Source organism: Micropterus dolomieu, linkage group LG18 (genome assembly GCF_021292245.1).
Source record: "Micropterus dolomieu isolate WLL.071019.BEF.003 ecotype Adirondacks linkage group LG18, ASM2129224v1, whole genome shotgun sequence".
Lineage (NCBI taxonomy): Eukaryota > Metazoa > Chordata > Actinopteri > Centrarchiformes > Centrarchidae > Micropterus > Micropterus dolomieu.
This window is the reverse complement of record NC_060167.1, coordinates 23,927,016-23,954,009: the sequence shown is the minus strand read 5'-3', so window position 1 is coordinate 23,954,009 and position 26,994 is coordinate 23,927,016. Positions and strand designations below refer to the sequence as shown.

General features: G+C 40.0%; 3 protein-coding genes across 4 annotated transcripts in view; all 3 read right to left on the bottom strand.

Moving 5' to 3' along the window:
* Positions 1–32: 32 nt before the first annotated feature.
* Positions 33–4,455, bottom strand: mmp19 (matrix metallopeptidase 19). The gene is made up of 9 exons (XM_046029077.1): positions 4,302–4,455; positions 4,067–4,152; positions 3,769–3,899; positions 2,857–3,069; positions 2,509–2,754; positions 1,610–1,735; positions 1,233–1,397; positions 1,012–1,139; positions 33–915 (listed from the first exon to the last, which is right to left on the bottom strand). The coding sequence occupies exons 1-9, from the start codon at positions 4,404–4,406 to the stop codon at positions 685–687; spliced, it is 1,431 nt and encodes a 476-aa protein (XP_045885033.1). The 5' UTR covers positions 4,407–4,455; the 3' UTR covers positions 33–684.
* Positions 4,456–10,130: 5,675 nt separating this feature from the next.
* Positions 10,131–19,737, bottom strand: suox (sulfite oxidase). The gene is made up of 5 exons (XM_046076213.1): positions 19,631–19,737; positions 16,523–16,593; positions 16,264–16,429; positions 13,745–14,017; positions 10,131–12,479 (listed from the first exon to the last, which is right to left on the bottom strand). The coding sequence occupies exons 2-5, from the start codon at positions 16,579–16,581 to the stop codon at positions 11,256–11,258; spliced, it is 1,722 nt and encodes a 573-aa protein (XP_045932169.1). The 5' UTR covers positions 16,582–16,593; positions 19,631–19,737; the 3' UTR covers positions 10,131–11,255.
* A 5,209-nt stretch (positions 19,738–24,946) lies between these two features.
* Positions 24,947–26,994, bottom strand: part of mcrs1 (microspherule protein 1) — an 8,088-nt gene continuing 6,040 nt past the window's right edge. For both annotated transcript variants that reach the window (XM_046076211.1, XM_046076212.1), the window contains one exon: positions 24,947–25,333. In XM_046076211.1, the coding sequence (XP_045932167.1) occupies positions 25,247–25,333 (87 nt within the window). In that variant the 3' untranslated portion in view covers positions 24,947–25,246. The remainder of the gene's footprint in view (positions 25,334–26,994) is intronic.

The following is a 26,994-nucleotide window of genomic DNA, read 5'->3' as shown; positions in this document are numbered from 1 at the left end:
GACAACACAATGCAGGACAGACTGGCCTTTCATCATAGTGAACACTCAATGTATTTTTTATCCTTTTTGTGGGAATGCTGAGCCACTTTTCTGGTGACTAGAAATTACAATCAGAAAGGCGATAAAAAAAAAAAAAAAAATACATTGTTTAATTGTAGAAAACGTAACATTTCATTTCTTTAAAAAAAAAATCATGACAGATTTAGGTCACATGGCGTCTCACAGAACAGTGTGATTCATGAAATAAGTAACATTTAAGAGCACTGAACATACTTAAACAAAATCTCTCAACAGAGTGCACACTCCCATATCTCACTGAAAGTATTAAGACACATAATCCAACACATATGTTAGAGAGAAGAGCAGAAAGCATCCCCTTGATTTCTTCCTGAGCTCATGCAAAATCTTACGTAATTCTCTCTGTCACAAAACACACGTTTGTGCTCAAGAACTCAAGTCTCACAAAATCCAGCCTGCTTCGTAGGGCGTGAGTAGATTAGTTACAATCTGATCCAGTGAAATAAAAATCCTATCCCCACACTAGCTTTTTGTTTTTAAAATGGTAGATGAGAAACCACAATCAAGCACTGCTGTTGAGGTTGCATGGTTGTCAATGCCCCTGGAGTGAAACCAGCACCCCTGCGTTAGACCTCTTGGTACCTGCTGCCCCCTGATGGTCGACCATTAGCATCGCATCCAGCGCTCCTTAGTTCCCAGTGGGTATCCTCTGTCGACTCTCAGCTGCTCATTTACGCGCCAGTACTCATTTCCCTTGAAGAAGAAGATTTTGCCGTTGGTCCAAGTAAAGGCTGCATCCGGACTGGAGGGCACTCCGGAGAAGAGCACAGAGAGCGGCTTGGGGTAGAGAGTTAAGTCGGTATACTTCAGCTCATCCCACTGCCAGTGCTCTGAGCCCTACACAGGCAGACAGCACAGAGATGGGATATAAAAAGTGAGGATTTCTACAAGAAGAATGATAAATATAGACGCAGTTACGTGTTTTGATCATACCTTGATAAAGACCAGCTTCTTGTTCTTCTCCAGGTACAAGGCTGCATCAATATTAGGAGGGATCCGTTTGACCTTTTTGGGGTAGCCGTAGTCCAGCATGAACATGGTATACTTCCACACTTTATTGTCTGTGACCAGAAACAGCACAAAACATTTTCCTAAGTTTCGGACTCGACAGTTGGAGAACAGACACATGACACTATATTGGACAACAACTGCACCTTTAAAAAAGTATGTCTTGTTGGTTCTTTGAGAGTGCACAGCAGCGTTCAGGTTTCCAGGGAGTTCCCTCCACAGCCTGTCAATCTTCATTGGTGTGTTGTGTCCCAGATCCGAGATCGTCCACACGTAGTCACCACTGAAAGCAAAGGTTTTCCTCCATGGACCTGGTGAAACAAACAGTAGCACATCCTGTGATTCTGCTGTTGTCCTAAACAAAAGTCTTTGTATGATGGTGCAGCAAGTATTCATTTGTTGATGCCCGTCCCCTTGTCCTCACACATACAGGAGGTGGAAAAAATAATGTAAACCTGTCTTGAAAATGGACTTGAAGTAAACAAATCACCATTGCAAAACTGTCACAGATGATTTGATTTACCTAGCATGATGGCATCCAGTGTGGCAGTGCAGGGGTCAGGGACGTTCTCAGTGTCATGGCTGCTCTTTGTGGGAAACAGACTGTCTGAAGTTGTGGGACTGGCTAAAGTGCTGGTGATGCGTTTGCCTGTAAAAACAGGGAAGTTACAAGTTTTAGAATGAATGCATTCTGTCATTATTTTGACCTTTGCAAACGACATGAATGATCTTTTATTTTATGACTTTAAATACTCAGACTTTTACACTGATATGGGTTAATGAGATACCCAAGTGAATCTAAAGACATCTAACTAGGGTGTCTCAGACCTCTCAAAAGAACAGTTGTTGATCAGCAGACATATTGATAAACATTACCTTATTTTGAAATGAGTAAAAAACAGCCCATAATACAAAATAATAATATACATTGGTTGCTGAAAGCACCAATGCAGGATTTTTGTAGCTGATACCAATATTAATATTTGAGTTATACAAATTGTAAAAAATGCTTGACCAAGATAAATATATATGAGGTATTTTAATGTTGATAAATAAATGTGATGGCATCACTGTTTATCATGGGCATATCTGTACTGCAATTCCTTGATACGTATCAATCAACATACATATATCAGTGATAGCGATATATATGAAATAAGCTAATATCGGCGCCAAGATTGATCTGTCGCAAACGGGACTGGTATCATTCCCCAGACCACTCTCTTCAGAGAACATGAAACCTCTACAGTGTTTCTCAGATGGTAATGAGATTAACAATGCATCTGTTATTATATCTGCAGTTGCATGAAGAGACCACATGAAGTGTGAGGTCTAGTCACAGGTACTGATTCATGTAAATTCACCATCAATACCAAGTTGAGAGCTCTGATGCAGTCCAGTAGGCCATCTTGATGCACTCACCGTATAACGCCTGGATGCCTCTGATATCATCTGTGTGCAGCCTGAAGTTGGCACGGTAGCCAGAGTAGACCGGAGCCATCAGAGCGCTTCTGAACTGAGAATGACCCAGGCCGAGGGCGTGGCCGATTTCATGTGCAGCTACAATACGCAGATTAGTACCATAATATGTTCCCTCAGTCCAGAACTCATCCTCATCAAAGTGGACAATGCCAGATTCTGGTGACTCAGCGTGGGCCAGTACATGACCTGCAAGTGGTACAAATGAACAGTTTTAGGGGACAGCAGGCCCAATAGTAAAAAAATTAAGTGTTTTACAGTGAAAACATACATTTAAAGAAAAATACTAACCACGGCCATCAAATGGGACAGAGCAGTATCCGTCGTTCTTATGGAAGGAGATCTTTATGTCTGCTCTGCCATAGTGGATCTCTCTGAAGGCCAAAGCAGCCACGTCACTCCAGTAGTTGAAGGCAGAGCGGATAGCCATCTTCACATTTGTCTTCTTCATGTCAGGTGTGTAGTTGTAGATGCGATAGGTCAGACTCCTCTTTCTCCAATGACCTGTAAGAGAGGAATCCAACACAACAAAACGGTCTATATCACTAAAAGTCTCACAGTTTTTTGAAAAACAGTGTGGATTTTGCCCCCCCATCAATTGATGTTTTAGTGCCAGTATGAACAGGAGGAATGATTACAGCAAGAAAAAACCCTGTTTTAATCTTCACATGGGCACCTGACTATTGTTGTAAACCAGACTTGACAGACTTTTATCGATGCATGCTCTCTAACTGAGTTTTGTGATTTCTGACCTTTAAAATCTCTTCCAGCTCTCCATAAACAGTGGAAACTCAACAATGAAGACGTATTCAGTCAGTCTGTCAGCTCAGAAAAGATAAGGTAACCACTGGGACTTTATTTTGTAGTTCCTAGTTTCCTAGCTGTTTTGTTTATCATTGTCATATAGCAAGGATAACATCTAATGATTTTCTATTTTATAATACACTTTAAATATATAAGCTATATAAGTACGGAGCATTTAAATAAGGCTCTTAACACCGCTACTAGAGTGGAACATTTCATTAGTTCCTGGAATACGGGTTAAAATGGAGAGGATGAAAGTTGCTGCTTTTAGAGATCCAACCATTTCTCCTAAGCTTTAAAGGTCTCTAAAAGACTAAAAATTGATAGAACGTGAAGACCTATCAGATATATATAGGTTGCTGATCCAGACCTTGAAATCAAGATTTTCTCCTTACGCACCCATCACTCTGTACTTGTGAAACTTCTTGTTGAAGGGGTCCTCCATGCCACAGCGCGGCTGTCTCATCACCTCCAGAGTAGCTTCGTCTAATTCTCCAGTAGTTGGCAGGTCATTCACCCTCTGGAAAACCCTGGAGACAAAACAAACACAGCACACTGATTTGGCAATGCAAGGAGGGCAGCTCACACCCTCCCCCACTGTAACAGACCCTCATACAAATCTAACATGTGCTATAACATTAACTTATTGTCATTAGCTACCTGTTTTTTCCCTTGAAAGTGCAATAGTCTATTTTACCTGAGCGCTTCAATGATCTCCTCTAGGTAATGAGGGTCCTGTGGGTCAGCGGGGTCATTCAGGTAGCCATACTGCCTCAAATAGGCCTGTGAATGCAGAGACAGACAATAGAGCTCTCATGCACTTAAAAGAACAATTATTTACTGTACACTATATATACCTGCTGTTGAAATAAGTCAAAAGCATCTTGCATGTATACACGTTTAAACAAATTACAGAGCAAACTATGTCTCACCTTTGCTTCATTTAATTCTTTCCATTGCACCACGGCACAAATTGCTCCACTGAGGTTGAGCAGCAGCAGCAGCAGCACCGTGTAGTCCATATTCAAGTTTAACATCAAGAGTTTCTGTCCCAAATATCCAGGGCCGATGTTCGGAGAAGTGCTCAGCGGAGTCCCTCCCTCAACAGACTCTGTTTGTTCTGTGAGCGCTCCAGCAGTTTTTAAACCAGCCCAGAGTATGAGTCAGCCCTGTGGCTATGATGATCCATCTCTTAAGAATGAGCATTACAAGAGCAGCCAGTTGACCTCAAGCCAACATGTCTGCTGTTAAATTGTACAGCTGTTCAGAAGAGGACGTGGAGCTACAGAAGTGGTCGACACACTTGACTAATTTATAGGGTCAAGCTGCTGTTTAACACTCTGTCAAGAGGTAGTTCAACCTGAGCATAACTATCATGACAACACGCCCATATTATTCCTTCAGGGTCACTGCTTTTCTGTTGGTTCCCTGGTGTTAGCACAGTTCTGTATGTCCTACGTATCACAGTTTAATTATAGGCCCAATCCACAGAATGTGCACTCCATCTCCACATTCCTGTCGTCCCCACACCTTCCTGACACGAATATTTACGAATGTTTACTACTCAAACACAAATTGATCTGTTACTGGACCCATCCATGCTGAGAGGTAACAAAAGATGGATCAGATATAGGTTTGGTATGCCATTACATGTTGTGTAAAACAAATGTGATCTGAAGGGTTTTAAGGCATCAATCCATGTTTCAAATGCAAACAAAATTGTCAGCCAACCACCAACATAAAAAACACAGTTTTGTGATGTCACTCCATAAATTGATTGATTTACATTTACATTTGTTCATTTAGCTGACACTTTTATCCAAACTGACTTACAATTGCTATATATGTCAGAGGTCCTCTGGAGCAACTAGGAGTTGAATATCTTGCTCAGGGACACAATGGTGGATGGGTCACAGTGGGGGATTGAACCCAGGTCTCTCACACCAAAGGCATGTGTCTTATAATGATGATTGATGAGTCTTTTACGACATTAGACCACAACAAAATCTAAGACATTAACTGCTGTTTAGAAACACATCAGCAAATCATGCTAATAATCTTAAATGTAATTAGTTCATGAACAAACAAAATGCTTGTATGTGGAATAATAGTGTAAAGTCAATTTGGTACTGTAGAGTCGCTCTCAGGGAACCAACAGAGAATCATGACCTGACTCTTTTCAGCCTCTTTAAGCTCTTTGTATTATTTATAAATATCATTTTTTAAAACATGTTAGCCATTATAACTTCATATGTGAGGACTGTCTTTGTCAGGTTGTTGTGAAGTTCTACTGCCACCTAATGGCCAAAACCTTATTAATGGAGCTTTAAGTCTGCTATAAATGTAAATATACATTATATGCTTAAAATAGACGGGGCTTTATAAATGTATATTTCTTTCTGAGTTGACATTCTAATGATTCAAAACTTGTTAGGCTTTATACAAGCTACAATATAAAATAATTATAACCGAACAATGATGCTAGTGGGTCCATGCTTTTAATTTGGGTGTATAAGTATTATATACCCTTTTGTTTTTAAATAATTAATTCAAAGAGGAAAGAAGCAAATGTCTGATGCATTGGGTGTAACTTTGTCAGAACTTTTGTTACTATTTCTGTTTTGGCCTTCTCAGCCAAATTTACTTCCTGCTTGTTTCAGTTCATCCGAGCACAGCAACTATTAATTTGTATTTTTAAATTTAGGTTGGTTTGTTGTTGTGTTGAACTGTAAAAGTCTACAGAAAGTTGATGTTGTCGTGTCAAAGTCTCGCACTGGGTAGACTTCAAAACTTTATTTTTACAGTGTGTATAGAACTGGTATAAATGCTACGGTAGCACAGGCCAACAAAACAGCTGGTCTCAAGATGTGAGAGCATAGTGGATGGCTGGCATCGTACCTCAGAGACTTTAGCCTGAGACAACACACTAACAATAAAGCTTTGTCTTTGTACGGCAACAGTGTCTGATGGGCTGTAGACAAATCCCTAGCGACAGTAGGTGTTATCAGGCCTTAGGATTTATTTACAAATTAGCATTAAGATAAGAATTATTCATACCGGGACTTAAGTAATGCTTTTTCTTGTATATTCCTTTGATCATCGTCACAGAAAGTCCTCTTAACAGCTATGTTCAACCAGTCCACATGCTGCACATTCCTCACTGTATCACAACTTACCACATGGAGAAATTAAACCAAAGCTTTAGTGCACTTGTTTGCATTTACCACCAATGTGACACATGTCTCTGTGTTTGCTGACCTACAGAGGAGTAAATCTAAGAGTCAGCTTTGTGTGTCTGCTTCCTATTTATTGCATATGTCACTCATTAATCATTAATATGGACAATGAAAAGAAAAGGAACAGAAAGAAGGAACGAGATAAATGTGTGAATTCTATGGGCTATTCTGGATAAGGCTGAAACCAGCTGTCTGAATCTAAAACACCACACAGCAGCATTACACTGTATATGTTTGATCCAAGCAAGGGTGAACAGGATCATTTAGACCAAATGTTCTACATGCTCTGGTACCACAAATGTTGTTTGGAAGCCATTTCTTAAGTCTCTGTCACTTATCCTAAGACTGTGAGTAGTGCATGGTTGTACTCCACTGCACACATACTCATAGCAGCGTCAAGTCTCTGAAACCAACAGAATACATTAGTTCTCACAGCCTGGGTCAACTGCAGAGCCATAAAAATGTGTTTCCTTTATCTGTTCCACGCAAATCTGCTTACCGGCGTTTTAGTCATTTATGACTCAGAAACAGATCAGAGTGAATAGTTTATAACAAACATGATTGCCAAACAACGTACCCCGCTGGGTCAGTCGCCTCAGGATACTAATAAACAACGGCATTTATCGTGCATGGAGACTCATGGAATATATCTGCTTTTGTTGTATAAAAAAACTTCTGTTTACTTCTACTTCTTTCAGTCAGAGAAAACAACGTGCAGCAGAACATCTTCATAATGTTCAGGGCAAAATGCGTCACCATGACAACACCATGACTCCCAGTTCACATGTCCATGAAGAAATCACACACATTATGGACTGACTTAAACACAGGAGAATTAAGTGTAGTTTTGGACTAATAACTACTCAAATTATTGCGGATTAGATTATATCTTTAATCAAATTTTCTATTGCATTCTGTTATATCTGCAATCATTGTTTGTGCTGACATGACAAATCATCTTTTACATTAACGTTTCCTCCCTTCTTTCACTTGTTCACCTTCCTGCCAGCTGAAACATCTTTTTTTTTTCAGGCTGCGGTCTGAGACACTTCATTTCCTGTTTCCTCTATTACCACATTGAGGAATCACTAAGTAAAAGTAGCAGCAGAATATATCTTGAAGCCACCTGGCACGTTTTACAATTTGAATAAAAGCCAAAATAACAAAATCCAGGAGAGGACCCAAGATTTTGGTGCATTAACTAATCAAATATGGTGAAAAATATTTTAATCTTACATTAAATTATTTGAGATTTTAGAGCTGTACTCAAACACATTACCAGTGTTCATCTGTTCATTTAAAACTAACTTCACCTTTCAAACAAACAAAATGTATCACCAACATTTGAGAGCAATGTCACCTTTTAGGTTACCTAATTTCTACTGTGAGGTTTTGAATATCCGCTGTAAGTGGCTGGGGCTGCAGATATGGTAAAAAAACAAAACAGAATGTCATTATTTTGACAGATATTACAATTTGTGATATGATTCACAATTATTGGGAATGATTATTTTAGCATCACAATTTAGAATTTCACTGAAAAAAACAATAAAAACTAGACAGTGCAATTTCTGGTGAAATTGCAGTGTGAAGGCTGGCTGTTGAAGGCTGAACTGGATTGCTAACCTTAAACTTTGTATCATTTTGAATGATTCAGAGTTTTCAAAAGTAAATTTCTGGGTTACAGCCCCAGAATGCAAGCTCTCATTTCAGCCTGAAACGAGCTGTAGATGCTCCTGTCTCTTTAAAACCCCCCACCCCTCCAAAAGCCCACTGTGTTCTGATTGGCCAAGATCCTGAAGCAATGGTACAGAAAGACCCAGCGTAGGAGTTACCAGGCTGAGAATGGTTCGGCTGCGGACAGTAGCTCAGGGGGTGTGGTGTGAGCGAGGGGCGTGGTTTGAGAGGTGCTAAAGTTCGCAGCTGGACAAAATTGAGGTTGTAGGCAAATTACCATATAAGGAAAACCGGCTCTGTATGACATCATTAAGTAAGTGAGACGGACTGTGAGACAGAGAGAGAGGTGGACTATAAGACTGTGAGACGGACTGTGAGACCGAGAGAGAGGTGGACTATGAGACTGTGAGATACAGAGACCCAACTGTTCCCAATGAACAGTGTGTGTGTGTGTGTCTGTTAGTAGTAGCACCATGTAGTACTAGTAGTAATTAGTGCAGTAGTAGTGGTTGTAGTAGCAGATGCAGTACTCTGGATGTAGTACACTTAACTTCATTCTGTTATATCTGCAATCATTGTTTGTGCTGACATGACAAATCATCTTTTACATTAATGTTTCCAAACTCCCAGCCAATCGAGAATTTTCTCTTGAGTATTACTCTTGTCCTTTGGAAGGACACGATAAATAAGATAAATCTATAAGTCTGAGGGATTTAAAAAGCCCATGTGAGGAACCACAACAAAATTTACTACGTTTCTGGTGTCAAATTATGCATGAAGAGTTAAAATTGTGGTCAAGCCAACGAATTCTAAGAGAAAAATCTAAGAAGATTTTCTGAGGCTGCTACACTGTAGTGATGATGTCACCCACTCTAACTCACGCAATACACACCCATTATAAACTCAGAAAAGAGCACAAAAAAGCATAAAACTTCGACAGCGACCGTGAACAAACCATATAATATATCAAAAAGCAGTACATCATTAATAGATTAACTTCTTGTGACCAATTTACAGTTTAAATTAAGTCTGTAGCTGAAAGTATGCTTTCAAAGTGGAGTAGGTATGAGGAGGATTTCGACAGTCTCTCCATTCACTTACAATGGGAGAATTTTCCTGGAAAACCTTGAATATTTTGAAAAGTATTCAAGGTATCAATGACAAAAGTAGTAGCACCCCATTCCTCATTGAGACGGACAACTTGGAGTTTGAACGGAGTTTCTACGTCAAAAACTGTGGGACTAGTTAGCGCACAAAAAAATGTGATGGAAGAATAATAAAGGTTAGTAATAACATAGGATGCGAATGCTTGCAGCATTCATACCCAACAACGATGAATGACATCTGTTGGGGTCTGTACCAAACATGCTTTCTTATCTGGAGAACAGGACGTGTAGGCCGGGCATCGCTGCCGCACTTACTGCCTACCCTTATAATGCAGTTTTATCACATATCACATGCTACAAGGAATTGAAATTGTGACCCTACAGGCTACGTTGGAGCTCAAAACAGCAGTAGTTAAACAGTAAATGGTTCATACTTGATTTCTCTTTTGAAAATATTTAAGTCAGTCTGCTCCAACAGTAAAAAAAATACAATAAAAATATATTGTGTTTTGAATTAATACATTGAAAAGCTGGATGAGATATAGAGATATTAAACTTTTTACAATTAGTAATATTCTTTATAAAACCCTTTAAAGAAAAACAATCTGTGATGAAATGAATTTGTCTTTCATCAACTGTAAAAACTTGTGACTGCCAGCCAGGATCTCCAGCTGACCTGAATAAGTCAACATGTTAAATGAGTGGAAAAAACTGCACATTTCTTTGAATAAGAAAAAATAAATACAGCTGACTATTTTTTATTTCCGCAAACAAAACAAGAGCTAATCAAAGATTTGCTGTACAGCACTGACACTTCACAAGTTTTTAGCAGTAAGCAGCTATTACATCAGCAGAAAAACATCAGTGTAAAATTAGAGCTCTTTATTCACCATCTTCAACAATAAGGTTCATTTTCCACAGACAGTGTAATGTAAGTGCTGATCACAGGGCTATTTGGCTTGACAGGAATTCAGCAACTTTGACAGATTCAACTGGCAATATGACTTCAATGAATCAACATTAATATGACTGAAAATCTCAATGAGTCTGACACATTGGGTCAAAACTGTGGTCAGACTTCTGCATTGTGCAGTAGTGTTGCGACAGAAACACGGCTAACTCTAGCTACATCTATCTCTATAGTGAGGTGTGGTACGTCATATCAAACAGGTGGGGTCACAGGTCACCTCCGATTTGCAGACTAAAAACAAGAATAGATAATCTAAACCACTGACAGCTGCTCCCAATTATTTTCCTTGAAGTTCCTCAAACGTCTCCTAGAAAAGGTTATTAATCAGCATCGTGTGCATAGCTGCACATAAACAAATGCTCACAATGTTTTAAATGTTTCAACTTGATTCCAGTCTTAGTAAGTTGTTCTCTCTAAAGTGAACAGTCAAAACATTTCATATTATCTAAAATTAAGATTTTCAATGATGATGAATTTAAGGGTAATTGTGTGTACATCTTCAGCATTAAGAATGTCAGGGCTGTCTGCAAAAATAAATTCTTCTTTTCTTCTACAACCACTCAGAATTAACTGAATCTTGTGTTCACTTTGGACCAAAGTGTAAGGGAATCATCACTTGAAAATAGCTGCACATGTTTTGGTATAGTCATTTACAGCCTTTAGATTTGCTTGAGGTATGCAGCGCTGAAATCTTTCAAATCTCACAGGCAACGTGACGGAATAAATACTTTGAGGCTGTGTGTCAAAAAATCCCGTATTGTGTGTATTTGTTGTTTTACTTCAAAATATTGTGCAGCAGTGTTTTTGTTTTTGTGACAGATTTAATACTGTCCCCTCTGGTGACACCGTTTGAGGCGTAAACCTTTTGGATTTTGAATGTGGATCAAGCCACTGAGTCTATTTCTTGCTCTCATCCTCGTTGATCTTCACCTTCACTCTGTGCCAGGCGTTACTCAGTACGCCCCTCAGGTTCCAGATGGGAGGAATTGTGTCCGGCTGCATGTTGTAACTGTTGTCGACCGCCTTGCAGACTATCTCCAGCTCCTGGGCCTCAGGAGGAAGAGGAGCCGTTATCTCCCACAGCTTCCAAGCCCAGGCCCGTCCCAGTGGGGGCGAGGGTTCTGGCGCTTGTCCCGTCTCGCTGCTCCTCAGCTGGGCCACCTGCCACGTCTTTCCACCGTCCAGAGAAACATCTACACGTACCACCTCTCTGCCCCCGCCACTCCAGGCGTAACCCTTCACCGTCAACTCGTTAACACTGCGATCAACCACAGTGCCGTCTGCTGGTGTGGTGATAGCCGACTGAATGGGCAGCTCTTGGATGGCCGGGGCAGACTTGAAGTCCACATTGTCCCAGTCGGTCCCAGGGGAGAAGCCCTTGTAGTCGTTCTGCTGCCAGTGGCTGGTGCTTTCTTCTGCACTCACTATGATCTTCCCTAGCCACTTAACGTTGCGCGCCCCCACTATGCCTGGAACCACAACCCGGACAGGGTAGCCGTGGTCGGCAGGGAGATCCTCGCCGTTCATTTCGTAAGCCAGCAGCACATCACCTTCCTCACTAACTGCCTTGTTTAGAGGGATGGAAGCAGCGTAGGCAGTCCCGGTCGCGTCTTTGTCCAGTCCTTCAAAGTGAACATGGGATGCCCACTGGGCCACATCTGGCCTGTAACCCGCTGCCAGCAGCACATCCCTGAGCCTCGCACCGCTCCACGTAGCGTTACTGATCGCAGCGATGCCCCAGTTCAGTCCTTTCACCTGCTTGACCTTATTCATCTCAGAGCGGCGGTTACCGGCACACTGCAGCGTGGCAGTGACCGTGTGTTTGGGGAATCGAGTCTTCAGCTCTTCTAAAGACAGCGACAGCACTCCTCCGTGTAGCCCCGCCACGTGCAGCTCATATGAAGCCGGGTCCACCTGGGGAACTGGCAGGTGGTTTCTTTTGAAGAAGATAGCGGAGGGGGTGATGAAGCTGTCAGAGAGGATTTCAGGAGGTGGCTCAGCATTGAAGGGTTTGAGGCTGTTGATGCGCAGGACCGGGTGACGCTTAGGGTCGGAAGAGTAGGGGTCAGACGTCTGAACGGCCTGCTGCTTCTTCAGGTCTTCTGCACTCAGCTCACCGACCTTGTAGTAACCACATACACAAATGTTTTATTAGACCACACGGTACTGACTAGAGCTGTCACGTATTTTCAGCCAAACTTTTCTGTTCATCTCAAACGGTCTAAAATTAAATATCAAAAGGCAAAGAAAGACAAAGAGCTGTGTTTGTTTACAAGGAAACTCCACAGGAAAAACATCAGCAAAACATTTTTCTCACTGACCACTTGAGGGAGTGCCAGTATTTAGTTTACAAGCTGTCCTTAGTAAACAGCACGCATTAGAGCTTTTCATGTGTATTCAGTGGAATTTATTTAAGGATCAGTATAATGGACATCCACTGCTAAGAAGCTGCAATAGATTCACATTAACCTCCGTTTCTATTTCTGAAAAATACAGCAAACATTTTAATGTCTACAGAGGTGGGTAGTAACGAGTTACATTTACTCCGTTACATGTACTGAAGTAACTTTTTTGAGTAAATTGTACTAGTCAGTAGTTTTAATGAATCATACTTTTAATCTTACTTGAGTAGATTTTTTGAGAAAATCATTACTTTTCCTCAGTTACATTTGGATGCATTCATCATGCTACTTTTATTTATTTTATGCAATCATGATCTGTTAAGAGGTAGGTGGTCAGCTGGTCTAAAGTCTGCTAATGCAGATAAGTGCAGTGAAGCTACAAATACAAATATTGCTAGCAGCTAATATTTACAGATGAAAATGTAGTGCACAGTGCAGCGGGATACGTTGTGAAGTCAGTACATCAGGGAACTGTGCTAACTGTCTTTGAACTGTGCAGATCAAAGTCAAACCAGAAACTGCGTCTGTAAACTGTGATGCGTGTTTTCAACCGACAGACTGGGGAATCACCTTTGTTTCTCCTCCATATAAGTTTGGAGGTTTTGCAAGGGGAAGAGGCACACTGGGTTTGCTGCTTTTTTTTAAATTTCAAATGGAATTTGGATTGAGCTGTTTGGTGAAACTTGAAATGAAAATGCGCTGAAAACACTTTTACAAGGTTCTCCATTGTTAATATTCTACCAATAGTTCACTGAAAAGTTTTTTTCTGCCAGTTCAAGTCACTCGGAACAGAAATGTACCTATTCACAGACCTAAAGTGCTTGTAGTCACTAGACATTTTATTTTTTGAGGATAACTTTGCAAGTCTTTTTTTGCAGTTTGGTTTCAACACAAACTTTACAGATAGACACAAAGTGAAGCTCGTCCTGACATTTTTCACTGCCATTTAGTTCAACCATCAACAGAAACCAGCAGCTGGCCCACCTTATACTCTGAGAGGATTTCCAGCACATGTTCCTGTTTGTGAACAGCATACAGCGCCCAAAAGGGTTCAAGGTCTCCACCTGCCGCCAACAAGATTTTATCCCCACCGGGGTGCATGGCCACAAACTCAGTGATGTCATAGACGCCACCTTTGTAAGTGACCCACACGCCATCTTGCAGAGAGCGGTGTCTGGTGACCTCTTCCTGGGTGAAAGTGGGGAGAGCTGAGGTGTTCTCTATGGTCTGCACTCTAATGGTGTTTGCCTGCTCAGCCTGCACCGGAGAGAAGAAAGGAAACATTTGTTCTGTGATCCATCAAAAAGGACAGGGAGGAAAAGGCTTTTATTTACCTTGAAAAAAAAATACATTTTACTTAGTAAAACCATTTAGATCCTTATTATTAGTGTTGTATCTGTACAGTAATAATTTGTCACTATTGGGCCTCTAGTCTTACTGGCTGTAACTGGCTGTGTGTATGTTCTCGCGTGCCTTCACCCTGTGGGCTGGTAGTGTTGATCCTGATGTGGGTATATTATAAATATTTTGCCTCCTCTAGGACACACACATAAGTCCTTTAATATTATACTGATACCATTTGAATAAAAAATGAGAAACTCACTGTTGAGCAGCTACAACAGAGCCAATTTTAAAATATGGTATGATAGACTGAAATTAAGTATAAAATGCAATACTGATCAGAGAAATGTTAAATTAGTTAATTAGTTGTTTATTATTCTGAGCGCCGGCCTACTCAATGATAGATCTGCATACTGCTTCCATTTTAATGCAGTCCTGTTATATAACACTTTCCCTGCTGCTTTCAGGCAGGAAAACACACTAAATAATAAAACAATTTTACATTGATTTTTATTTCCCCACCAGACCATTCTGCCAAACCAAACCACTGTGTAAAGGTCATAGACTTAATTGTGCTAACACTACATGTTGGCTCCATAGCCAGATGGCTTTTGTTTGTCATGCTTTACTCATTTACAGCTCTCTCACTCTCTCTCTCTCTCTCTCACTCTCTTGCTTCCCACTCTTCTAATCAGCTGACTATGGGCATTCACTCTTTAGTTACACCAAGCAGATATTGCCACAATCTCCATCGGACAATATAGTAGTCGCTGTCAAACTTTAAACATGTTCTCCACTCTGCTGCTGCCAGCTGTCATTTTTGTGCAAAATCACTGTGGCTTAATATACAATAAAATATAACTTTATTCACTTTATTTATTCACTTATAAATAAAGATAAAGTCTCTCCTGACTGAACCGCTACAAAGTCTTAAAATAGACATTTTTCAGCATCACTGTGTTACTTATTCACATTAATTTACAGGAGAGCTGCACTGCTGCTTGGAAAGGTTAATGTTTTCTACATGTGCATATGTGATAATTTTCCAGTATTTTCAGTGATGATCCATCTGTCATAACAGACAGGGATTGCACCATACACTCATGTGTTCCTCTCTATGTGAAACCTTTGCTGGCAAAAAACAAGCAAGCAAGTACATGAACTATAACAACTGAACCAAATGTGCTAACCACTTTAACATTATTCAGCTGTTTAAAAGAAGTTACCTAGTTACCAAACCTAATAAAAACTCCCACAGTTAACAGCAGTGACTAATATTTACATCTGAAGAATAAAGCAACTAATTATTCAGAGTTTTGCCATTTAAGTTGTAACATCATCCAACCTGAATCACGATATGACTTGAGGGTATGTTCCCCGTGTCTCCACAACCTAACCGAGAGCAACCCATTCAAAATACTCTCCTCCATTAACTTCCATTTGAACGTTAACATGATCTTGAAAATAACTTGAATAGTTTCTCAGCTAAAGGAAAATAGGCAAATGTTGAAATCATTTTCCAGAACGTGTGGGAACCCTGATGAGAAATTCATTTGCCCTTCACTTTTATCTGTAAAGTGAGTCCTGTGACTTTTCTTTCTTTTCTCTGAAGAGGTGAAGCCTTCTGCTCAGCTTAAAATGTGTTTGCATATTGAGTCACATTAAATGTGGGAGTGAAAATTGAGAAAAAATGAGCTGACACTGCAGACCAACAGATGAGACAGGTCACTGCCTTCAAAAGGCCACAAAAGGGTGCGGCTAAAAAGGAATGCTTCAAATTCTCTCCCCCTAAGTGTAAGGTAATAAACTGTTTATACTGGCCGAATTATAAAAACTTTTATAACTAAGATTGCAACATACACTGTACATTTACGGGGTGTTTTTCTAGATCAACACAATCCATTGTGAGGAACCGACCTTACAGACAAAGCGTGTGTGGGGCCAGTGAGTTGCCGAGCTGCATCTACATTTAATCAAAATTTATCTATTGATATTTGTTTTAATAATAAGATTTAAAAAATAAAAAGTGTCAAATGCCCATCAAAACTTGTCACAATCAAAGTTGTCTTTGTATTGTTAAAATACATAGTTTATATAATTTAGCCTTGGCACAACAGCTAATTAAACATTGACCGTCTTTACAGATCTCATCTCCTCCTGACCTTGTGGTGGTGGAGGCCATAAGCCAGCACAGCTCCTGTACCAGCCAGCAGTCCTGCCAGGGCATGTCTCCAGCTGGGGCCGTGGGTTCGCTGGTGCGATCTCTGGTCCTCACTGCTGCTCCAGAGACGAGCTGCACACGATGCCACGCCGGGTGCCACTTGATGCCTATGAAATTTAAAAGATATATATCTAAATGTAACTAAATAGGCAAAAGGTATAATACCTGTTATAAATGGGCATTTTGCTTCAGCACTGTACCTTTGAGTGTTGAGAGGGCCAAATCGAGTCAGGCTGTGGCAGCGTCTGAGAAGCAGCATTGCACTGATGTTCTAATAGAGAAAAGATTTATGTCACAGTAAAACAACACAAAGCATCGTGCAAAGACAGCTTGGATTTCTATTAACAAGTCTCTGAAGTTCCTTTATTTTGAAACATAACACAAAAAACACAGTGAAGTTCAAATGATTTATTTTGTCTTTCACCAAGCAGACTGAATGAACATGTTCCTGTATTGCCCACAGTGGAAAGTTAAAGGTTAGTACACCAGCAGTGTGTTACATGCTCAAAACACATGCAGCCGTTGATTTCTAATTAAGCTCTCATGCTCTGGCCTCTGCTCTGTTTCCCGGCACTGTCATGCTGCAACTTTTCAGAAAATCGCCATCTTATTTCATTCTGTCCACAGAGTGGCACATGCCAGCTACTGTACCTTGACTACATGGTCTGACTGTAGGACATGTTCGCTGTGCGTCCGGTTTATCTAGAGCAGCAGTTTCCAAAAATGTTTTGCTTGTATAATGAAACCATGTCTAAATATCTTAATAGAAAAAATAAGTGCTAATTAGTTCATGATTCAAATAAATTCAATCAAACATTTACTGAATATTTATTGAACATTTGTTATATGTTGAGGAAAATAATATAGCGATAATTATCATTATTGTTTTATTCCCCAGCCTTAGCAACAACCCTACTCCCCGTGAGGCTCACCTGCTGCTGCTGCTGCTGCTGCTGGAATTGCGGGTGAAAAAATCCAAAATGTGAGTTGTGTTTTTTGGGGCGACTTTATAAAACAAACTGCTGACGAATAAAGTCAACAGAGCAGAGAGATAAAGGGAGAGAGAAACAAAAAGAGGCGAGGTGTGGCAAGCTGGTGTGTGTGCAGTAAGAGGTGTAGGTGTGCGCAGTTCACTACTATTGTCACTGTGTGGGAAACGCTGCGCTATGTTTTACTGCAGTATAATGTCAGTTGGATTTTATGTGCATTTTAAAACAGCGCTCTCCAGTAGCCTGACTTTTTTATTTTGATATTTGTTTTAGAGGGAGGAATGGCAGTATTGGAGAAAATGTACAAATTATTTAACAGTTAGTGCTTTATTATGAGCATACAATTGAATGGACACCAGGAAGAATAGCCAATGCTTATGCTGGTGCTAACGGGGATACTAATAAAGAAAGTAAGAAGAAAAGCATTTCCATTAAAGAAAAGTTTGTGTATTATGTCAAATTCAAGTTCTTAGAAAGATAGAAAATCAAAATCGGCACGTTAGACTTTTAAAAACTTGGAATCGGCCAAGAAAATTGCAATCTGTGCATCTCTAGTATTCCTGGAACGTTTTTCCTCTTTCTTATAGTCAATCATCTTGAGGCCCTTCCAACTGACCTTTTGACTCCATGCGTGTCCCAGACAAACCCAGCCTTCACAGCACAAAAAACATTTACCAGCATTTGGCTGGCGGTTAATGTTTTTCCTATCCATATCACATTACATAACTGTTGAAGAATTCAGCAGCTTCATATCCTTATGTCACATTGCCACGTGTTTAAAATGAGCACTGAATCAGAATGTACAGTCGGTCTGACAAGAGGAATGTGCAAACTGTACTACAAGTTAAGATAAGCTTGCAAAGACATGTAACTGCCCTGCTGAACACAGGTTTTGTCAGAGAGTGTCTACGTCTAACAAACAGTGTTTTTTCATCATAGATCAATGAACCTGCTCTCTCTTTACTGCCATCATGTGTTCCTGTTAAGATGACCAACTGAATCTTTAAACTGTCCGCCTCCTACTGAACCGACCAACCGGCTCAGGGGGAGTGAACAGAGGAGGGAACGGCTGAGCTTCATGTCCCTCTTCTCTAACCACAGAAATGTTACAGCTACAGTAAACAGTTTGTCCAGCGTACGTTTAAGAATCTAACTGAAAAATATAATTTAGCAGGACTTAATCTTCTTCTGTTGACCATACCTTGACGTTTTGACAATAGGGAATAAAGTTGTGAGTCAGTAATGACTCCAGCCTGAATAAATGAGAGGACGAAATGTCTCCAACCTTTAGAAAACATCTTTGGGTAGGGCTGCTTTATAAAGAAAGATCTGTGACTGACTGGAAGGATAACGTATAAATATATCACTGTTACCTGGAGACCAAAAAGACCAAAATATAATTTCTGTGTTGCAAAAAAAAAAATAAAGTGTTGCAAATTGCATGGTATTAAATAATTAATTGCAGGTTGCACATAAAATGACAGATAGCATGTGGAGGAGCGCTACTTTATCAACCAATTGCACCCGTCTTATCACTGACAGCCATTAAAATTAGTCCCGGTTATCAACCAGCTTTCACTGAGGCAGCGTGCCTGGCAGCAGCCAGGGCAGTGCTACTTAACCTCCGAGGGTGAAATGGGAAGCTCTAACTGGTTTTCTATAGTCTCTCTGCAAACATGACTCAAGACTATGCAGGAATCATTCACCCGTGAAAGTTAGGGAGGGGTCAACATAGTTGAGAAAGGTTTTTAAACATACAACAATATGATACAAACAAACATATACAATACCAGCTAGAGTGACTAGAGTAACCCCAATGTCCCAACTGAATATAATCATAATACACCTGTAGGTCAGTCAGAGACTATATGAGGGCCACAAGATCCCACATTTAAAAAAAGACATTTCAGTTACATGAATTAATAGATATAACGACATTGAGGCTGAAGATTACTTTCACAACATCTGCAAATTATTTGCTGTCCTACAAGTCCTCTCTTCCAGTTAGCAGTGAGCCGCAGGAGTGGTAGCCTTGAAGGATCTGTGTCTCCATTAAGACACTGACAAATCACCAAAAGTCACTTTGTGGTTTGCTGTGCCTTAAGAAGTTATGTAACGTTACGCAGCAACATTAAATCTGACACTGTAGCGCTTTCTCATCCTCCTCCTCCTCATGGCTAACTTAGCTAACACTCAAGTAGCAAGCCTGCCACTGAGAACCAGCCTTTGCGACCTTACCGGCTCATTCACATCATGTTCATGAACAGTAGAATCGTTCGCGTTAGTTGTTCAGTTGTTAAACGAAACTATACTACTCACCTCTGCTGGGTCCGTCGCCGGCGTGATGCTCTCCTCGATGAACCGAAACAACGAAAACGTTGCACGGATCCGAAAACGTCACACAGACCGAGGTGCGTTCAAGACACCTAGTACTTCTGTATTTCTACCTCGTTATGGGGCAACCAACCAAAGTCTCTCTGCAGCCCACCACCCGCCCAAAATAATTAGGTTCAATCAGACTGGAAACAACCATTTGGATGAGTTGTGCTTCAGTGGGTTTTTTTCAAGAAGAATAACTGAATTTATTGATGAACACTGACTACCAACAAATAAAACAACAAAGGCACTCTTTATAAAGGATTTATAGTGATCAATGCTATTAAATCGTTTACTGACGCTTTATAGACCCGTTGATAAGCCGTTGACTTTTGGGTCCTCTAATTGGGACAACTTGACCACTTTACTTTCAGGAAAATGGCTGCAGACTATCTGGAACAAAATCGATTTATTAGCAATTAAAGAATATGCAGTTATTAATGTATTATATACATTTTAACTGCATTGTTACCAAATACAAAGGATAAACACTGGCCAGAGGGATTTTTTTCACAGCATGCCTATAACCCCAAAATTTGTTGTTATTAATGACTCATGATTAATGAGGAATTACTAAGGAATTACTTGATGACCTTCAATAAAGCTGTTAGCTACAACCCTCAGACCCTTAATAAATGGAGACTTATTAGAAAGTGGTACAAGTGTCCATATTTAAAGGTCCCTATTGAAACTGAAGGAATTATATTTCTTTCTTTCTTTCTTTCTTTCTCAAAAGTAACCTAAATTTTGGGGGCCTAAACATACTCGAAAACTCACCAAACCTTGCACATAATTCAGACGAGGCGAAAAACTTTGTATTTTATGGGTTTCGCACATGGGCGTGGCAAAATGGCTCACTAGCGCCACCCACAGAGCAGCCCCCAGACTAAGTTTCACCGACTTATATGAAATTTCTGTGGTATGTACAAAAAAGCCTCTTGGAGCCGTTGTCTAAACCCAAAAGGAATTCGGCCATTTTGGATTTAATGGTCATTTTTGGTGATTTACACACTTTGTACTAACGAACTCCTCAAAGGGATTTAGTCCGATCAACTTCAAATCTTTGCTAAACGCATTGACGATTAAAAGTTATTCAAACCGTTATTACCAGTCAACCAGTTTGCCCGTGGTGTGCTGTCAAAAATCAATGATTAGCCCTGAAACAGGAAGTTGTTATAACTTCAGTATACATGCTGACATCTGGACCAAATTTGATATGTATATTAAGAGTCACGCCCTGAACACATCCACATGCCAATATTCACTCAATGTCATAGCGCCACCTGCTGGCAACAGGCAATGACACGTTTTACACTGTAATGTACTACTCCTAGCAGGTTGGACGTATCAACTTCAAAACTGTCCCAGAAAACCCTTAACACATTGATGAGGCCATGATGTAAAACTTGTGAGTTTTCGGTTAACGGCGTGGCGGTCGCATGGCGGTGAATCCCACGCTTTGCCATGACGTTATTGTAACTTGACTGTACAAGCTCGAATCTGTACCAAATTTTACATTTTTAATAAGAGTCCCGCCCTGAACACATGTACATGCAGACATTCACCCACAATCATAGCGCCACCTGCTGGCAACAGGATATGACCTTTGACGAAGCAGCGCCCATGGCTCGTTTCATCTGTATGACATTTCAACAGGAAGTCGGCCATTTTGAATTTTATGGTCATTTTTGGATGATTTACAGGCTCCATACTTTAACAAACTCCTCCTACAGAATTACTCTGACCGACTTCAGATTGTCACTGTCTACTCTAAACCCGTTGACGATTAAAAGTTGTACAAACAGTGAGTTTTTGTGGAACAGCGTCCCCATGGCGTGATGCCCAAAATCGATGATTAACACCTTTGTACAGCCTATGAAGCACGTGGCAACACCGGCAGAGCTCCAGAATCTGGAATGCAGCAGCCTCACACTTCGACGCGCTACACGTGCGAGGGCCCGCCTAACGCTGCTTGCAGCTTTAATGTTATGTATAAAATACAGAGGCCCAACAGAGCGCGTGTTGTAGAGCATTACCCTCACACACTTCCGGGATGGTCGGCGTAGAATAAAGCTGCAGTGGAAGAAACACTCGCTTTTTCCCCTCTTGGATTTATTTTTTTTAGTTTGAAGTAGAACCTCAATAGGCTGCTCTTCCTGGCTGGCAGCCCTTATCAGCAGAAATCAATGAGGAAGTCTTTATCAGGAAACTTTATTGCTCCAGTCATCTGCAGGTACACAGTAGACAGATGTGTGGAAACATTAGCCTACAATATCAGCAGATATGTCTCGCTGCTGTGGCAATGCAAAAGTGGAAAAAAGATACCAAATCAGCAGCAACAAAAATGATTTGAAATAATGAGATGTTAGTGCACACGAAGATATAACTTCAACTTTCAACAGTTACATAGCCATATTAAACTATACCATTATCACTACAGTTTTGCTTTAAGAAACTAAAGAATGGTTGATAAAACTCTATCTTACACTCAAAATGCCAACCACAAGAACACTGCAAATTCACTTAAAAATTCATTTTAGAGCCAGAGAAGGTTTTGAAGAGTGCCTTGTTTGCTGCTCTCATGTACAGTAAGTCTAGTTTAAAGACAAGAGAATGAGCACAAATCCAAACAACACTGGGTAAAGTGCTTAAACAAAGAATGACCTGCTGACTGAGAAATTATGAACCCCTCTAGATGTACCATTAATTGCAATGTTGCAAACTCTGAGGTATTCTCAGGCAAGTAGCCCACACAGAGCAAGCTGTGAGTCAGCTGATCGAATGCACTTGTAGCAAATGTGTGCTTTCTATCAGTTAATGTTTTTCACCCTTTTGCCTCACTATACACTATACAGTAAGCCAATAAACATGTATTATCCACAAGACCTATTCAAAGGTCACAATAAATGACACCATCTGTAGAGCTTCAAAACTATTCAGTGTACAGATAATTCTTTTTTTTTTTTATGTAACTTCTGAGTGAATGTCACATTTGTCTCTTAAAGAATTTCTCCTTCTCTAGCTCTGCCAGGAGTCTGTCTGGTCAGAGTGCGCCTCCCTATGGCGACTCCCAGCGCTGGTGTGCTTGCATTTGATAACTAGCAGTGGGCTAAAGCCGACCCATCTGATTAGTTTGAAATTGAGCATATACTTTGGAAGAAATCAAACTATGCGCCGATGCTTGTCAGAAGCAATAAACATAATGCCGTTGTATGATCAACAGTTGTTCGCTTGTATTATGAGATGTGCACTGTTATTTAAACAACTTCCTGTTCAACTGAAATCCTCCCATACAACATACTGAAATGCTTTTATACAACATACATTTTACTTGAGTGTGTGAGAGCATTTCAGTATAGTATGTGAATGAGTTTGGTTTCATATGTGTATGTGGGAGGAATAGTACATGTATATGCATGGTAATTCTGAATAATGTCCCTAGGGGCACTTCATAGACACCCTCTGCGCACCTCCACCACAGAGTTGTTGTTGAGTTTCCACTTGTTGCCCGACAGGACCGGTCTGCCATCTATGTAGATGGGTCGTCTGTCCTCATTGGCGATGAAGAAGTCTCCATTATTCTTTAGTTTAATAATTCCTGTAGACATCAATGCATATGATTACCATTGCCATTACCATTACCACCAAATTCACTTAAAAATTCATTTTTGTCTCATTTTTTAAGCATTTACCGCTGTAAAAGCCCTGAAATGGCACATAGTTGAAAAGCAGAATATTACAGAAGAAATGTAATGTTTGGATTTGACCACTGCTGGTCGTCTGTTTCCCTTGTTTAAACTTGTGAGCCACGACATGTTTGGGGGATCCAGTCAAAACACAACCTGTGGCGCATGTTGAGTTAGGATTTTGTTTCTATGGCAACAACAGACTCACTGGACTGGACTGTCTGTGTTTTGATGACAATATTTCCAACATCCCTTGTATATATATATATATATATATATAACTTTTTTTTTTTTTTTACAAATGCCCTCATGAGTCTTAACAGTAAAAAGTGTGTTTTCTTTGTATTATGGTAATGATACATGCAGTTATCCAGGTCATTTCTCTGGATGTTTAAGTTGTCCAGTGTCCTTACTGCCCTCTGGCACCTTCACATTGGTGAAGTACACTTTGTGAATGGACCAGAACATCCCGTTGATCGCTGAAACACTCCACAGACAACACAATTCCTTAAGCTCACGGGTAAGGGGTCGATCTGTCTGACATTGCCACACACAAAGAAAGCCAACGACCGGGTCATATTTAAACTTTACACACACCTTAAATACATATTTGTTTGGTAAGATTAATGATATGCAGATGGCTGCAATCTGTTAATGTATTAGGGCTGTACAAGATACTTAATATTTACTGTTGTAAATGTATAAGATTATTTTTGTTGTGGTGTTCCCTTTAGGTGGAAAGTTTAATGCCACATTTGGTTTTGAATGTCGTACCCAAGTGTAGTTTTTAATCTGTGTAACTGCCCTGAGATTGGTGATCAGTATTTCAGCATGACCAGAAAAAATATAAACAAATCTCAGAATAGCAGTTCATTAAACCAAGAGGAAGCTGAGACAGTGCTATGCAGAACACGGCGAGGATTTCCTTCAATTGCTGCAGCAGGGAAACACTCTCCCTTTTATGTGCAGAGTAAAACCTACAATATCCTGGTTGTCTGTCACTACGAGGCTCTCTAGCACTACCTGTTGGCAAAGTGTACATTAACAACAGTGCAGCAAAAAAAGTTTGTTTTTAATTTAAATACTAAATGTCTCTTCAAATTATTTGTAGCAGCTTTTGTTTGTAAGTTTTGGTCACTCTTATACTTTGCAACACTGTTTTTTTAAAATAAAGTTTTACTTGCATATTAATAAAATGTTCTTAGCTCAATCACGGTCATATGCTACAGACAGTAGTGAATATTTCAGCCTCTTCTGATTTTGTTTGTGTAAAACTGAAAACATAATAGATAAAATAGGAAAGCCTTCTCCAGTTTATCATTTCAAAGCATAGAAAGATCATATCAAAGATATACTATGAAAGATCTGGGCCACAGATAACATGAACGACACCCAGACTCCTTTTCTGATATCTTCATGAGTGCAGATTAGTCTGCGTTTCATTATTTTTGCATTAACTACTTGTGTAGAGCTAGATAGATGACAGAATCCAACCCAAATGCAGGACGTGTTGTTCCTCACAGTGCAGCTTTTTCTTAATATGTTTCAACAGTGGATTGACACTAAAGAGAACTGTGTGTATACAAGTTTAATATTTTGCAAAAGCTTTACCACAGCATTTAAATACAATATTCTGGAAAAACTGGAAAAACAAGGCTCTACACCATGAGTGTCTACATTACAACATGGAAAATGTCCAAACAACAAGTAAAGCCTGTTTTAGTTGTAGTCTGTGTAAAATTCACATTTCAGGTTAACATGGCTGTTGTCGGTCTGATTCGTGGCAGCACTGCTGTGCTTGATGAGAGAAACTGGATCCATTGGCCTGCCAGTCTATTCCTGCACGTTCATCCCTCTGCTGGTTGGCTGACACTCACTGCTGTGTCATCTTGGCTGCTTCAGCTTTTATTAGTGAAATGAGTTCCAGGTTAATTAGAAACACAAAGCGAAGACCTGCAATCTGGAGAGACAAGATACAGTATGTCAGGGCCATGTCTTGCCACTCACATAAAGGCGGTTCAATCTGAATCATATACAACTTGGCCGACACCTATGAGGTGCCCCTAGGGACATTCAGAATTACCATGCATATACATGTACTTCACATACACTACTGAACCACACACACACACACACACACACACACACACACACCTGAAATGCTTTTAAACACACAGCTGAAACGTTCCCACACACACACACAAATGAAAACCTTACACTTACGTGAAATTCTATGGTTGGTCCCAGCCAATGATCCCAGCTTACACTTCAGGTAAGTTAACATTAAAGCTATAAACCAAAACTTGACATTATACTTAAAATCATTAAGGCATTTTAAATCTTAAGTATTTACTGTAATTGTGGTTTGCAACACCACAATTGTCTAAACGTGAATTAGCTTTAAACTAAGTTCTAACTGTTAAATGTCTAACAAACTATTTGAAGCAAATCAATTAAACCTGAATTCAGAATTCCACATAACTTTAGTTATGAGTCAATAATTTGGATGTGACTTGATTATAGTGTTTCTTTTAATAAGTCAATGGTAAGCTAATGTTAAGTTAAATATGGTAACATGAGCTATTTTGCTTGCATAATGTTAGCCATAGTTATTATTTCCAGTTTTTGGCCTAAAAAGGCATTAAACGGCCTTCTCTACTTCTTTTCCCACTCCCTGCTAGGAAGAGCAGCACTGGATCTCCTCATCACCACTGTGGTTTTAAACATCTGTGTTTTATGTCCATTACAAAAATGGTTTATGGTTCCCATAGCAATAAATTCTAAATATATTTATACTTTAGACTTATTTTGTCTTTACTACTTACTGAAAATGTTCATTTTACATTCTGATTGTCAATTGAAAGAACCAGCTCATCATGCAACACAGATAAAACATCGAATATTAAATCTTAACTCTTTTGCTAAGGGAGAGCAGTCTAGTATAAGTTGAAAAGTGAAAATAAATACTTTTTCGTCTTTTGACCTTGGTCAGAAAACAAAATAGTTATGCAGTTTTTTAACATTGTACCTTATACTTGAAGATAACATAGGAGCCTTACACTCAGCAACTAGAGCCAGAGAAGGTTTTGAAGAGTGCCTTGTTTGCTGCTCTCATGTACAGTAAGTCTAGTTTAAAGACAAGAGAATGAGCACAAATCCAAACAACACTGGGTAAAGTGCTTAAACAAAGAATGACCTGCTGACTGAGAAATTATGAACCCCTCTAGATGTACCATTAATTGCAATGTTGCAAACTCTGAGGTATTCTCAGGCAAGTGGCACACACAGGGCAAGCTGTGAGTCAGCTGATCGAATGCACTTGTAATGCAAATGTGTGCTTTCTATCAGTTAATGTTTTTCACCCTTTTGCCTCACTATACACTATACAGTAAGCCAATAAACATGAATTATCCACAAGACCTACTCAAAGGTCACAATAAATGACACCATCTGTAGAGCTTCAAAACTATTCAGTGTACAGATAATTCTTTTTTTTTTTTTATGTAACTTCTGAGTGAATGTCACATTTGTCTCTTAAAGAATTTCTCCTTCTCTAGCTCTGCCAGGAGTCTGTCTGGTCAGAGTGCGCCTCCCTATGGCGACTCCCAGCGCTGGTGTGCT